The following is a 16640-nucleotide window of genomic DNA, read 5'->3' on the forward strand; positions in this document are numbered from 1 at the left end:
TGACATATTATGAAACCGATAATCACTGGCAAAGTAAAGCATTGCTGTTTACTTCAGTGGGGGCTTTTTGACACTATACAAAGGAAGGTGAAAATAATGATACCATGAATTAATTATTAGCCACAATCAAGATCCATGCATCTAAAAATACAGTGTCCCTTTTAAGTCCGAGTTCCCAGCAAGAGTCTAGAGCTGACTTCAATCACTTAGGCTTCATAAGGATCAACTTTTTACTCTTAATAAAGAAATCTCCCTACAGTCCCTCCACCCCTCACCCCCCACCTGAATCAACAAGTCCTATTGATCTGGCCTCAAAAAAAACATCTCACTACTCATCCCTGCTTCCCCATCACCATCACCTTGGTTTCTCACTGGGGATAGTTAGAGTCTCTTAAATGGACTCTACTTCTAGATTTTGCCTTCTTTTCCCAACCCCTAACCCTGCATTCTCCACACTGCAGCTAGAGTTTAAAAAAAAAAAAAAAAAAAACTGGGTTGCTTGCTTTCTCCCTTTTTTAAAACCTATTTCAATATAAAAGCAAACTCCCCAAGGTGGGCTGATTGCTTGGTCTCCATTAGTTTGAGACCAGCCTGGACAACATGGCAAAATCCCATCTCTACTAAAAATAAAAAATTAGCCAGGCATGGTGGCATGCACCTGGATTCCCAGCTTCTTGGGAGGCTGAAGCAGGAGGATCACTTGAGTCTGGCAGGCAGAGGTTGCAGTGAGCCGAGATCGTGCCACTGCATGCACTCCAGCCTTGGTGACAGAGCAAGACTCTGTCTCAAAAAAAAAAAAAAAAAAAGCTAACTCCATGGCATGGCCAATTCATATAATTGAATTCGTCGTCTCTCTAATCTCTCCTACTGCTGCACAGCCCTCTCCTGCTACCCTACCATATTTACTGTATATTTCAGCAGTAGCAGACTGCACACATGCTGGGCCATTTCCCACCTCCATCCACTTGCCTATGCTGTTTCCTCAGCTGTCTATGATAACCATTCAACATCTGCTGTGAAGGCTTTGCCAAACTGGCATTCCTCCCACAACTCTGTCCTTCCCACCACTTTCTCCTCTCCCATTATTCTATTGGGTACGTATGTCCAGAATTTTTCTGATCTCCCCGCATTATAATTTTTTTAACCCCTCTGTCTCCTACTACTAGAGAAGGAGTTTAGGCAGTAGGTTAAGAATGGAGGCTCTGGATTCAAAGAGCCTAGTTCAGATCCTAGCTCTGTCATATACTCATCAGCTGTGTGACCTTAGGCAGGTTTCTTCAGCTCTCTGCATCTCAGTTTCCTCACCTATGAAATAGGGGGACCACTAATCCTTACATCATAGGGTTGTGAGAATTTAGTGAGTTAATATGTGTAAAATGCCAAGAAGAGTGCCCGGCATAGAATATGCTCAATGAAGTGCCCACAGTTAGCTCCACAGGTCTGTGGAGTAGTTTTGCAGCCCTAACATTTGGCCAGTCCCAAAGGTTAGGAATTAGTTAATTCCTGGAGCATGTTAAGTTAAATAGAATTTATAGATGAAATGAATTGAAAAGTCAAGATTCCACCACGAGTTCTTTGTCTGGCATTGGTGCCTAGAGTCTTGGCTCCAGTTGGGTATGAATTTCCTGGTCATAATCCTCCCCAGTCTGATGTCCCATTGGAATTTAGAAGTACAGCTGCACGTCCATTCCACGGCCCTTGCGTAGCCTGAGTCATCACAACGAACCTCTGACCCAGCTGGAAAGAAATGAAAAGGCGGTGTCTCACTTCTGGAATTCTCCTTTGGCCATGTCCAAAGATTTCCCTCACATCCTAGCCAAAAAGCTTAAGTCTGGAAAAATAACAAGTGCTGTACAATGCTTAGTGGTTTTCTAGGTCCATACATCATGTCAGCTGTACCATGTACATGTACCAGTTGGATAAAGGGTGTTGGGCCACATTGTCAGTTACCATTATAGAATCATTTCACACTTTTCTTGGATGAAAAATATCATTTCATAGTGGTTTTCAATAACTGACGCCATAGAGTCAGAAAGATCTAGGTTCAAATCCTAGCTTTCCCACTTTCCAACTTTGTATAAACTTGGGCAAAGATTAATACTTAATCTTATTAAATAGCTGTTTCTTCACCTACTTTATAGAGTCTATGTGAAGAATAAATGAGATAGTCTATGTAAAGGGTTTAACATCATTCCTGGCACATAGTAACGCTCAGTAAGTGTTACAAGCTGTCATCATTACTACTATTACAATTACTTTGACTATAAACTGTGGTCACATATGCCAATACCTGGGTTAGCCACTTATCAATCTGTCTGTTGTGCTAAATATGCGTTTCTTTGGCATAATTAACTCACGTGAGTTTAGAAATATTTGCATTATCCTCAAGTTACATTGTTTCCAGCATGATTTTTCCCAGCACATTAAATACTTTGTAGCAATCAGTGTCAAGCTTTCTCACAATTAGTCATATTTAGCGAATATGTAAACTACAAGGAAAAAATCTATGGAGATATCTCATGTAAGTGGTGCCTACAGTGCTCAAGTGCAAGTGAAGAAGCTACAATGACATTCCCTCCTGTATTAAAACAATGGATTAATCAAAATCAATGGATTCATAATCCCTGGATTTTAATAGGATTGTTAATGTTTTCATTAGTGCTGTAGTTCCAAAGTTTCATAAGTGTTGAGTAGTCGGCCCCAATCCTATTTTTCCCATAAGTCTTGTTTCTTTTAGTGCACAGTTTTACAGAATGGCAGGTTTTCCAAAAACATACATATTGACACTAACAGCCTCTTTATATAACAACCCCTTTTCCTCCAACATTTAACCTCTTAAGAAAGAGAGGATTCTTGGATGTTATTATCTCTAAGCAAGCATTTTTTTCTTACCAATGTGACCATAATGCATTTTTCCTGGATTTTCCTGCATTTTTCCTGATTTTCAATAAATCCTTTGAGTAGCATAATACATCTTTTATCATTGTATCCCCTTATCAATATTGCAGACTTTTGACGATTTGAACCAAGTTGATTAATTGCCTACAATGTATAAAACTTTCTAGGGATTCAGAGACTTGATTCTTGCATTTAAGAGGCTCAAAATGTAGCAGGAAAGGTAAGATATTTACAAATAAATGCAGGCTAAGTTAATATACGATAGAAACAAAGATTTTGAAATTTTAGAGGGAAGAGAGATCTGAGTGATAGGTTGTTTTTACCCTTGTCATCTTGTAGCATTGCTGTAATTGGGTTTGATTTTCCCTGTTAAAGTAATTTCACATGACAGTTATTTTGTATAGAAAAATCTTCCCTTTTCATCTTTTCTAAGAGTTTGCATAAGTCTCTGGAGCACCCCCTACTTTTCGCTTCCATATTTTTGGATTGTTTGGGGAAAGGGGTGTGTGTGTGTGTGTGTGTGATGAGTAGTTATCCAGCCATGTTTATGCTTTATGACCCTGAGTGACCACGTTCTTTGGAAGCTTACAAATATATGTAGTCAAAGGAAATTTATCTTAGCATTCTTTTTTTAAAAATATGCACTATATGTTCCCCAATTTATTGTACATTTCTTTTTAAAGATTACTTATTTGGATGAAGACATAGTAAAACCAAATGCAACATAAATTTGAAGTGGCAAACTTGGTAGTTTCTCAGTTTCTCACCCAAGAGTTATTTTGTTTTTGTTTTGTTTTAACCATCCACTCTGTGAGTGGTTTTGTCAATGCTCCAGGTCATACCCACAAAGTCTGGGCAGCTTGTAGAATATCCCTGCATCATGGGTCTGAGATTTCCTAGGGCATAAGTTCAAGTGACTTGCCCTAGAAAAGCCACTCAAGTAGTTCATGTTTTTTTTCTGACTGTCTTAAGGCTGTGAGCCCAGATGAAACATTTTCATTTCATTTTGCATTAGGTGTTATTATTTAGGTGACTACTTGGATACGAGGAAACGGTTTCTTAAGGTTGAATTTTTTTTCCTATCACAAAACCAACATGTAGTCATTGTAGAGTACCTGAAAAATGCACAAAAGCACATAGAACAAAATATCGTCTACCAAAATTCCATAATTCCACTACCCAAAGAGAACCACTGACATGTACACATTTTGTGTACAACAAACAACAACAAATACTATGTTTCATGTTAATATACAACATAACCACAATACCATTATCATACCCTTAAAACCAACAATAATTCCTTAAATCATCAAATGAGTAGTCAATGCTTTAATTATTTATTAGGTTGGTGCAAAAGTTATTGCGGCTTTTGCCATTACTTTCAGTGGCAAAAACCATGATTACTTTTGCACCAACCTAATGTGATGCAATTAACATGTTATCACTGTAGAAAAATTATGAACTAAGAACAAATCGTAATTTCTCTACACAGAGATAGTGATAACATTTTTAGTATCTTTCCAGAGTTTGTCTACAGTACCTATGTACTTTGTGAAACAGCTTTATTGAGATAATTCTCATGCTCTACAATTCATCCATTAAAGAGCACAGGCCAGTGGTTTTTAGTGTAGTCACAGAGTTATGCAACCATCACCACAATCAATTATAGTACATTTTTATTACCCCCAAAAGAAACCCCAGTTAGCAAACATGGGCAATTACTCCCCATTTACTCATAACCACCACCACCCCCGGCCCTAGGCAATCACTAATCTTTCTGTCTCTATAGATTTGCCTGTTCTGGCTGTTTCATACAAATAGAATTATACAGTATGTTGTCCTTTGTGATTGGGTTTCACTTAGCATAATGTTTTCAAGGATCGTCCATGTTACAGTAGGTATCAGTACCTCATTCTTTTTGATTGCCAAATAATAATCCATTTTGTGGGTACACCACTCCTATGTACTTTTCATAAAAATTATATCGTACCAAGTGACCGCTAATGGATAAGTGGTTTGTTTTTGAAGTGATGAAAATGTTCTAAAATGATTGAGGTGATCCTGCACAACTCTGAGTGTACTAAAAATCATTGGTAAACTGTAAATGGGTAAATTATATGGTATATTAATTATATCTCAATAAAGCTGTTGTAAAAAAAATTGTTTTTGAGACAGGCTCTCACTCTGTTGTCCAGGCTGGATTGCAGTGGCATGATCACAGCTCACTGCAACCTCCCAGGCTAAAGCGATCCTCCCCCCTCAGCCTCCCAAGTAGCTGGGACCACAGGCATGCACCACCACACCCAGCTAATTTTTGTATTTTTTTGGTAGAGACAGGGTTTCACCACATTGCCCAGGCTGGTCTTGAACTCCTGGACTCAAGCAATACACCTGCCTCGCCCTCCCAAAGTGCTGAAACTAAGGTGTGAGCCACTGTGCCCGGCCAAGCTGTTGTAAAAAATTATGCCATGCCGTCCTGGCTCTTCATAAACCATTTTTTTAAAACTCAATAATATTATTTTCAAAATATAGCTTTTAGTGACCCTATGATTTCTATTTTATGTAACAAATCCCCTAGTTTAGACATTTAGATTGTTTCCAGTGATTTTGCAATTATGCCAAAATACTATGATGAGCTTCTTAGTACCTAAATTTATTTGCCTTTTCTGATTATTTCATGAAAAAAGCTTTTGAACTCTTTTTCTGATGCTCTAATATATGTTTTTGCTATAAAAATTTCTTTCAGCTTTATTGACATACATGGTGGTTTTCTCTCTGAATTCTAAATTTCTGTTTGATGCCTTATAATAATGTTCTTAACTTTTCCTTTATCCTTAAAAATATTTAATAGGCTGAGTATCTGAACTGAGTAGGTAAAGCTCTCTAGGCTAAGACTCAGTTTCTTTACTAACCTCAATATGATAATTCAGCAGAATAGGAAACATCTATGTATGTATTTCTATAGTGCTGTTATTTAGGAGAGAAATCAATGGTTTAATTCACAGAAGTCAGTCTATTAAACAATTATATGCAAAGGTTTGATTAACACCTTGACATTGTTAGTGTGAACCTAAAAATGTCCTGAAACTGGTACATTCATCTTGAATGCCAGCTGTTAGGCTATGGAACTCAGAAGTATGTGTGTACCCACTGTTAAATAAACAGTTTCTAAATGTGGCTGCCGAGGAATTTCCTTCCCTGTCTTCATACTTAAGGAGAAATTTGCATCTTGTGATTTATTATTTGTTTTCTGGCAAACCAATACTTCCGCAAATAGTCCACAGAAGAACCAGTATTTTCAGAGTGATGACCATTTGAACTTTTTGCCATTTGCTGAAGTAACTTGTGTTTTATGGTACATTTTTCACATGCGTTTACATGGAGCTATCTAACCCGCCTGCTGGGAAGTTGGGACGCTAACATGAAAATCTTGCACTGCTGGGAAAAAAACATATATTAGCCCAGGGAGCTTTGAGCATGTGATCAAGGTTGGACGAATGCCACTTTTACCTAATTACATGAGACCTTGAATTGTGGAAAACATAGCCCAGCTTACAAGAAATCCAAGTGAAATAACGATTTTCCTCACTGACAACTTTTCTGAGGGGAAGAAAAGACCCATCTTTCCCTCCAGCATGAAATTGTGAAATTTGCCACACTCAGAGCCAGCTAGGAACGTACATTCATCAGGGTGTCAGCAGCAACCATAAATTTTGCCTGCTAACTGGACTCAGGACAGTAAATGAGTCATTTGCACCAGAGCGAAGCTCTTGTAGGATGCACATTGCGTGCCTGTTGAGCAGACAGCCAGGTAGAATTGGGAGTCCTGCTCGCAGCCATCAATGGTTGGAGGCCTTCGAGACGAATAGATTTGCTACTACTTCAGGAATGCCAGCAGTTCTGTTTTGCTTTGATTTGTGTTGACTGTAGTTATAAAGAATGTACATCTGCCTCATATAACTTTATCTAGTTTTTTTGGTGTCACTTATGTCCCCATTGCTTTTCCCCTGAAGTCTTTCATTTGCATCCCATGGGCCCCCTCATTCTTTTATTGTGGTAAAAATATATATCTATATAATATAAAATTTACCATGTTAACGATTTTTAAGTGTACAGTTCGGTGGCATTAAGTATATTCACAATTATCACCACTATCCATTTCTAGAACTTTTTCATCTTCTCAAACAGAAACTCAGTACTCATCAAACAATAACTCCCCATCCTCCTGCACCTCCGCCCCAGGCCCTGGCTTTATCTTTTCTGCTTTCTGTCTCTACGCGTTTGCCTATTCCAGGTACCTAACATAAGTGGAATCATATAATATTTGTTCTTTTGGTAACTGGCTTCAGTTAGCATAGTGTCCTCAAGACTCGTGCATGTTGTAGCATGTGTCAGAAATGTTTTTCTTTTTAAGGCTGAATAATACTCCATTGTGTGTGCATACCACATTTTGTTTATCTACTCATCTGTCAATGAACATTTAGGTTGTCTCTACCTTTTGGTTATTATGAACAATGCTACTCTGAAACTGGTGTACAAATATTTGTTCCCTCAATTCTTATTAAATAAAATTTTAAAACTGCCTTTAAGAGGTAGAGGGACTAAGTTTAGAACCGAGAGATAGAAACAAGAAGATCTTGAATTAAGATTAAACTTCTTGAGGCCGGGGATGGTGGCTCATACCTGTAATCCCAGCACTTTGGGAGGCCGAGGCAGGCAGATCACTTGAGGCCAGGAGTTCGAGACCAACCTGGACAACATGGCAAAATCCCCTCTCTACTAAAAATACAAAAATTAGTCAGGCATGGTGGTGGGTGCTCCTAATCCCAGCTACCTGGGAGCCTGAGGCATCAGAATCACTTGAACCCGGGAGGCAGAGGTTGCAGTGAGCCGACATCGCCCCACTGCACTCCAGCCTGGATGATAGAGTAAGACACTGTCTCAAGAACAATAACAACAACAAAACCTCTTGGAATTAACGCCTATGTCCTGTAGTTATAGAGAATGTAGCCTCCAGAGTGACTTGCCATCTATGGGATTTGACAAATATTAAAGATGAATAATATAGTAAGAATGGTTCTTTTTACATCCTTTCCTTTCCTTTTGTTTTTAACTCTAGGACTTCAAAACTAGCGTTAAGCTACAAAAATCCTGTCCCTGATAGTTGACCTTAACTTTATGATTATTAATTTTTTTAGAGACGATGTATTCCTCTGTTGCCCAGACTAGAGTGTGGTGGTGTGATCATAGCTCACTGGAGCTTCGAACTCCTGGGCTCAAGCAATTCTCTTATCTTAGCCTCGACTTTAACTTTAAAATGAGGATTTGCTGGGAGAATGAGGAAACTTCACTTTTGAAACACCCAAGATTCTCATTAAACAGCGGGAGAAGTTTTATTGTTGTCTTAAGAATAAATCATAATATGTATAATTTCGCTTTTGAAGAGTTTTTTCTTTTTCATTTTTAGAGATAGACTTTCTAGATACAGGTATGCTAAATCATCTTTGTCTTCTTTAAAGCAGCAACAACATTACACTTTTTATAAAATCAGCTATTTTAGGTAATAAGCATTCAACCAGTTAATTTCTGATATGAGATAATAATGCAGCTGTGTTGAAATAGTATTTAAAGGTACAAAATTCCCATGAAATTCTCAATGACTTGCAAATTACTTCATTGTTAGGCATTTCATCTTCCCTCTCTGTACAATGTAGTTTTGCACATATCACATGAAGTTGTCATGGAGATAAACAGCTTACTCTGGGACATGTCTTGATCCTACTAGGACCGAACTGGGTGGAAATGTTGATAACTTAATTATTGAGTTATTGTGGCCTGAGAGAATTTATACACCTGTTGAATAACTTCTTTTTTAAGCATCTTATTCCCTCTTCTCAGGGAAAAATAAATCAAGACCATTGCCTGGGAAGTATGTTAACAAAGTGCTTGTATGCAATAGACGTAACCCTAATCTGCCTTGTTCATAGCGTTATATTTTCTCCATTTTGAAATATTTTACAAATAAAAAAGGCAAAATGTAATATATTCAATTCAGTATTACTAAGATCATACTATTATAAATTATAGATTTATATTGAAAGAATAAAAATGAAAGAATGAGAATGTTAATTGCATGATAATGTTTTACTTACATTCTGGTTCAGGAGTTTCTGAAATTGCATTTGCTAAAAGATGACAGAGCTATGGTTCCAACTTTGGCATACTTAAAGGTGGGAATGGAAGTGGTTTTTTCTCAGGAATCCTGATAAATTATTGCTTGTTTTGTCAGCTCATTCTTGGTTAATCAAGAATATTCCTAATAGATTTTTCGCACCTTTTCAGCTATGCAGAAGGGAAAATAGAATGCCCAGTTTGATAATAAGTGGAAAACAGCTGGGATCAGCACTCAAGATTCCAGGGAAATGAGCTTGGCAAGGGTAATTAAGACAGTGGTTCTCAACCCTGGCTGCATGAAAGAATCTCAGGCATCAGCATTTTTAATCTCCCCAAGTGAATCCAAGTCAAGGTTGAGAACCACTCATACAAGAGGAATCGGAAAGGGAAACTGAGTTAGGAGAGTATTTTGATAGTCTAAGTTAGAAATAATCAAGACTTCAATTAGAAAATTAGCGGTGAGATATCTAGAAGTAGAAACTACAGGACTTCTTTCCCATTCAAGGGAGAAAAATGAAGCAAAGATATCATCTTAGAAGTGATGTTTGTAACCTTGCAACTGGAGGAGGTTGCCATTGAGGAGACCAGGTAGAAATCTTTGAGAGTTATCCACATTTATAGGTGGAAGAAGGTTTGAAAAACAACAATAATAATGAGAATGAGTTGACTATGGTGTCAGAGGCTATGGACTGAGAATTTTCAAGTATTTTCATGAATATCTCAAGCAATTAAGAACAACATGGTGATATAAAAGTATAGGAAGCTTCAGAAATGTTTTCAAACATACTACTTTTTTGGAAATATTTTCTCAAATGTATGCTTATTGGGTATCTTCAAAGTTGTACTTTGTAAAGGTACAACTTTACAAAGTGGTAGTCTTGGGATCCAAGAAAGGCAACCAGACTTACGAAACAGAAAACAGACTTGTGAAACAGACTTATGAAACAGGACACATAGGTTGTAGTCCCAGGTCTGCCCCTTCTAGCCTGCTGACCTTGGGTATGCCGCTTGCCCAGTTCTCATTTTCCTAATCTGATAAATGGGGATGACATTGTGTGCCCTGCCTACTGCAAAGTTTATTATTCCTTTTAACTTAGATAGCAAATGTGAAAATTTGTTTTTAAATATAGAGAGAATAATACAAATAATGTGTTGTAGTAGTAACCTTTTTGCTGATGTTCGCAAGCACTTTAGTATTGAGACACTTTGGACAGTTTGTATTCCTGGTAAAGAGATAGCATAACACTGGTTTCAGGTAATCCTGTCTTGGGGGAGCTCACCATCCCACAGGGAAGGTGAGATAAGGAAATAAATAGCTATAAACATCAGGGCATGCATCATATGAAGGCAGGAATTGTATTGCTAATGTATTCCTAGTGCTTGAAACCTGGTAGGCTCTCCTAACATTGATGGTATAATGTAATACAAGGTGAAAAGTCATATAAGTAAAATGCAATGGTAATTTTGAGAAAGGAGAGATTCTAAACCTGGCACATTGCCTGGATCATAATCATAGACAAATATATGATGAATTAATGCATAACAGTTGGGGGAGAGGTGCCATGCCCCAGAAAGCTACTCTGGTTACCATGCAGCAAGAAGAAGTTGAAATCATATCAGATGCAAAATTTAGAATTAGCAGCAAAGGAAAAAATGGCTTTTAAATCTAGAAGACTCTAAATTACTCAAAGCCAAGTCCATGAAAATCAGAGAAAACGGTGAGGGTCAGAGGAGATGCCCTCTGGAATGGTGGTATACCCAAGCCAATCATTTATTTTGGTTACAATTGGATCTCACACAAGAGCAAGGTGTTGCTTATATTTAGATGTGTACCAGTAATACATGTACTGCAATGTTCTGTTTTAAATGTGGCAAGTGAAAGGACTCTGACCATGTCATCTTCTCTCTGTAGGAATAGATAATCTCTATGAGAGGGCGCTTCACATCCGCAAACTCCTCCTGACTTTGCCCAGGTCGGTCCTTATAGTGATGAGGTACCTCTTTGCCTTCCTCAATCAGTAAGTACCTGAATGCTCTGACAAAAGGCCCATCTGAATTCTGTCTTTGTTCTTGGATCCTATAAAATGTACATTGGGTTCCATTTATCAGCAAAGTCCAAGGGAAAAATGATTGAATATACATTGAAAAATGTACTGAAGGTACATTTTTCCTCAGCAGATCAACGTCATTGATAGATGAAAGCCGTACCCCAGATGTAAAAACTGTGGCCACAAATGCAAAGATATTTAAATATTACTTAAAAAAAAAAAACTTTTCAGTGAGAAGTGTTATTCAGTGTTTTTCAAACTTCCATCCAAAACTGTCATGAATGTTTTTGTCAAAATGATGTAAACTGGCTGTTCATTGTGGAAAATTTCTGTGACTTTTTAATATTGTAGTCGGGGATGGAAGAAAATCATAGATGGGAGCTGTACACAAATCCAAAAAAGAATTTCTGCAAATTCACTGTAATGAGAACTTATCAACAAGAAAATACCTCAAAATGTTCTCCTAAACAGAGTAACAAATCTTTTAAATTGCTACATTATTTTCAAAGAACTTTATTCTTTTAATTTCAGCAACTTGATTTTCAGCTATGCTACTTCCTGCTGTATAGGTTCCGTTATAAGAACAGCTTCCCCAAGTCCTATCTAAGAGTACTCTTGCTATTCAACATTTCAGCTAAGCAGCTGGAAATAAAGAAATGCAGGGGGAATCAACTTATTGAGTAAACTTGGGGAATGCCTTTTCATGCTAGCATGGATTCTCCTTTCCTAAAATTTGGGTGTTTTCTTTTCTCTATTTCATGGGACATTTGGAGTTCTCAAAAGCCATAGTGATTTATTACAATCCCGCTGACTAGTCCTGAAATCATACCCACTCGGCTTGACCCCAAGAGCCAAGTATCATACAACAGGGAAATGATGGCAGAGAACCATACAGAATGAGACTCTACTGCTGACCTGTGGTGCCTAAAACATTCACAAATGACAGTAGCAACCCCTTTGTACATTAATCACCACTGGAAATAAGCAATATCTAGAGAGATAGGTTTAAACTATGTTTAGGCTAGACACTGTACTTTTTTACCTTTAAGGAAACACAGTCACTCAGGCAGTTTTAAAAATCCAGAGGCTTGCCTGTCCCCACCCCACCCCGCCCCACCACCACCACCATACACCAGCATGGAGTACCTCGCATTCCTGCTGGCCCCCTCCATACCATTCCTACCAAATGTTCCTGACACACCTGAACAAAATCCACTGTGAACAATAATCCATAATGGACTAGGAAAGCAGTCTGTTAATCAGGAAAGTTCTCAAAACCTGAACCTAACTCATCATGCATCTCAAAAGAATGGCAAATGCACCATGGGTGTTGCTGGCCTTGCTTCCAGTGGTTCTACCCAGAGGCCACCTGGCTGGTTGCACCTGCCTTCCTGCAGACACAAGGGCCCAGCCTCTAGGGCAGGATGGTTGGGGTGGGGATTATGAAAAGAGAAATTAGGTATTCTTTTTTACTGCAAAATCAAAACTTGGAAATAACATTTTTACATCAAGTTTTTGTTTGCAAGCCAGCACTAAAGACCCAGAAAGATTAACTGTGACTGTCTCCACTGAGCTGAAGTATGTCTTTTGGAAATTAGGCCATTCTTATTCAGAATCCCCATTTTCAAGATGATCTGTAATATCATTTACTGTTATTGTGATTTTTTTAAAAAATATTGTGTGTTTGAGAAATGGCAGAAGGGAAAGACATATGTTAGCTGTGGAAATTATGCTTTTGTATTTTCTACTTCCTAGACTATCTTATTTCCAAAAAAAGGGTAAACTATCATGTCATGTGGTATCTCAGTTTCTTTGTATCTGTCATCATCTCACAAAGGTAGTTGAGTCTCCTTTTTCTCCTTCCATTTGTCATATGTTCACCTGGATTTTACATTTCCTTTCAAGATTGACATTATATACACTGAAAGATAACATATCTAAACTCTCCCTAGAACAGGGAGCATAGCAATAAAGAGCTGGCTTATTTTGAGTCACTGTGAAAATATTTCACAAATACCCATTGAGTAGAATGTAGAAATTAGTACTAGACAACTGGAAATCTCCCCCACAGTTTGCAAGCCTTGCATAGAATAAAAGAATTGAGGATTCTTTTCCCCTTTTCTTGTATTTATAATGGCTTTTGTGACACTGGTTGTCACCTAGTGTTGAATGTCTTACCCAAAAGCAGATTATAAAGCCTGGAGTTATTGGCTCCTTTCAGTAGTTACAAAGAAAAGGTTATTTGTTTTTTCCTAGGCTTTCCCCAAGATTTATAGGAGAAAGCTAAAAATCTGAGATATATTTGAGTGGGGAGAAGACAATTTTAAAGACATCCATAAAGCTTTATGGAAATCCTCGCTGTGTATCCCAAATTTACTTGAGGAACATTTAGAGCTTGACCGTCACATTTGCAAATAAAACTCATTTACATGATCCTGGTCTCCATTGTAGTGAATATTATATTAAACCCCCTCCTGACTTTGAAAAATGCTACTTAGTTAAGCAAATAGGACTTAGAATCCCCTCTCAATTTCTACTTAGTTAAGGTCATAAGTCATTTCACTTTCTTTGGAGTTTGCTGAGCCAACTTGAAGTATCTTGTTAAAGTATTGAAGTATCTTGTTATTAAACATTTATATCCTTTTTTTCTCTTTGTTCTTTTATAACTCCTTTCTTGTTTCCTTTTGTAGTCTATCACAGTACAGCGATGAGAATATGATGGACCCTTATAACCTGGCCATTTGCTTTGGCCCAACATTGATGCCTGTCCCAGAAATACAGGATCAAGTGTCTTGCCAGGCACATGTGAATGAAATTATCAAAACCATCATCATCCACCATGAGACTATTTTCCCAGATGCTAAAGAGCTGGATGGCCCTGTTTATGAGAAATGTATGGCTGGAGATGACTACTGGTAAGTCTAAGAATTTTAGTCCTCCTCTCCCACCAAAAATTATGGAAATATAGCTATCAATTTTATTAGAAGAAAGAGTTTCCCATAAGCCACCAATGCTTCCAACTTGAAGAAGCAGTAAAACTTGAGATAAATTTTTAGAATGCTAAGACCCATGGAAACTCATATTCATCCCTCTCTTTTCTCCAAGGACTCTTATCTTTCAAATAAATCTACCCTATCATGGTTTTTGTAGAGAAAAAGGGTTTTGATGTTATGTAGAGCTATATTAACTTTTATCGTTACATTAAATCAAGAAAAGATAACAGATTGACATTTTATTTTTCAGTCTAAATCAAACGTTTTGGTTTCATATAAAGTGTTTTTAAATTCTCATTTTAAAGGAGCCCTGTCAACCAAATGAATTTTTATTCTTAACTTTTCATTCTCACTCTTACTAATGAATATAATTCTAGCTATAATTATAGTTAGACCTTTAGGTCATTTTGAGCCAATTTATTATATTCATATATTTTTGGGATAAAATTTTTAGCATGGCAATATTGCCTCCCATTCCATCCATGTTGCTGCAAATGACAGGATCTCATTCTTTTTATGGCTGAATAATATTCCATTGTGTAGATGTACCATAATTTCTTTAATCCATTCATTCATTGATAGACACTTAGGTTGTTTTCACATCTTGGCTATTGTGACTAATGCTGCAATAAATATGGGAGTGCAGATATCTCTTCAATATACTGATTTCCTTTCTTTTGGATGTATACCTAGCAGTGAAGATCATTATGTTAAGTGAAGTAAGCCAGGCAGGAAAGACAAATATCACATGTTCTTACTCATATATGGAGCTAAAAAAGTGGTTCTAATAGAGGTAGGGAGTAGAATGATGGTTACCAAAGGCTAGGAAGGGAAGGGGAATAGAAAGGATGAAAAGAAGTTGGTTAAGGGCTATAAAAATACAGTTAGGTAGAAGGAATAAGCCAGGTGCAGTGGCTTACACCTGTAGTCCCAGATACTTGAGAAGCTGAGGCTGGAAGATCATTTGAGCCCAGGAGTTTAAGGCTGCAATGAGCTCTGATCACACCACTGCATTCCAGCCTGAGCAACAAAACGAGACCCTGTCTCTAAAAAAAGAAAAAAAAAGGCTGGGCGCAGTGGCTCATGCTTATAATCCCAGCAGTTTGGGAGGCTGAGGCAGGCAGATGACTTGAGGTCAGGAGTTCGAGACCAGCCTGGCCAACATGGTGAAACCCCATCTCTACTAAAAATACAAAAATTAGCCAGGCATGGTGGTGCGTGCCTGTAGTCCCAGCTACTCCGGAGGCTGAGTCAGGGGAATCGCTTGAACGTGGGAGGCAGAGGTTGCAATGAGCCAAGATCGCGCCACTGCGCTGCAGCCTGGGTGACAGAGCAAGACTCTGTCTCAAAAAAATAAAAAAATTTAGAAGGAATAAGCTTTAGTATTCAATAGTACAGGAGGAAAATTATAGCTAACAATAATGTATTGTATATTTCAAAACAGAAGAATTGTAAGGTTCCCAACATGAAGAAAAAATTAATGTTTGAGGTGATGGATATCCCAGTTACCCAGATTTGATCATTACACATTGTATATGGGTATCAAAATATCACATGTACCCCTAAAATATGTACAATTATTATATATCAATTAAAAAATAGCAAAGAAAGAAACTTCAATTTCTTGAACCCCTATTATATCTCAGCTGCTTAGTGCACATGATCTCTTTTATTTAGCATGACCACTCTACCAAGTAAGTTAGGAAAGGCCAAGGAGCCTTCCAATGATTAGTAGTAAATCAAGGTTAGGTGAGTCTTCTTACTGGGCGTCCTCCCTGCCCACCTCAGAAACTGCCCTGTGCAGCTAGGATTCAAGAGCAGCTGGAAATAGGTTTGTCTAAATCCCTTATTCTGGACCCTGCTCACAACACTTTCTCATTTTCTTACCGAAGATTAAGTAGAAGTGGAATGAGTAGCGGAAAGATAGTTAAATAACTGAAAATACTTTTTTTTTTTACTTGAATCATAGTATGGTCATATGCCTTAAGAAAACTGAGTTGACTATTTCCAGAAGTACTGTTTTCTAAATTAAGAACGAAACATACTAGATTCCAGTTCTGTAGTATATTCACCAACTTTACACATGAAGTTCAATTCAGAATATTTACTTGAGTACTTACTATGGGAAAGATACTGAGTAAGCTTGGCTCTGGGAAAGTAAATGAATGCAACTCAACCCTGCTGAGATACACGATTTTATTTTCATCATTGTATTTGTTTTAAGGCCAGTACCAAAGATATGGTTAGCTTTTTTTTTTTTTTTTTTTTTTTGGAGACAGAGTTTCACTCTGTTGCCAGGCTAGAGTGCCGTGGTGCAATCTTGACTCACTGTATTCCCACTGCAGCCTCTGCCTCCCAGGTTCAAGCAATTATCCTGCCTCAGCCTCCCAAGTAGATGGGATTACAGGCATCTGCCACTATACCCAGCTAATTTTTGTATTTTTAGCGGAGACAGGGTTTCACCATGTTGGCCAGGCTGGTCTCGAGTTCCTGACCTCAGGTGATCCACCCACCTTGGCCTCCC

The 16640-nt window shown here is 37.9% G+C and overlaps 1 protein-coding gene across 2 annotated transcripts in view; it reads left to right on the plus strand.

The window, feature by feature from the left end:
* The window catches only part of SRGAP1 (SLIT-ROBO Rho GTPase activating protein 1), a 321514-nt gene that overhangs the window by 273591 nt on the left and 31283 nt on the right, over nt 1–16640 (plus strand). For both annotated transcript variants that reach the window (XM_054443638.2, XM_054443639.2), the window contains exons 16-17: nt 10988–11093; nt 13814–14038. In XM_054443638.2, coding sequence (XP_054299613.1) covers nt 10988–11093; nt 13814–14038 — 331 coding nt within the window. The remainder of the gene's footprint in view (nt 1–10987; nt 11094–13813; nt 14039–16640) is intronic.

Source organism: Pongo pygmaeus, chromosome 10 (genome assembly GCF_028885625.2).
Source record: "Pongo pygmaeus isolate AG05252 chromosome 10, NHGRI_mPonPyg2-v2.0_pri, whole genome shotgun sequence".
Classification (NCBI taxonomy): Eukaryota; Metazoa; Chordata; class Mammalia; order Primates; family Hominidae; genus Pongo; species Pongo pygmaeus.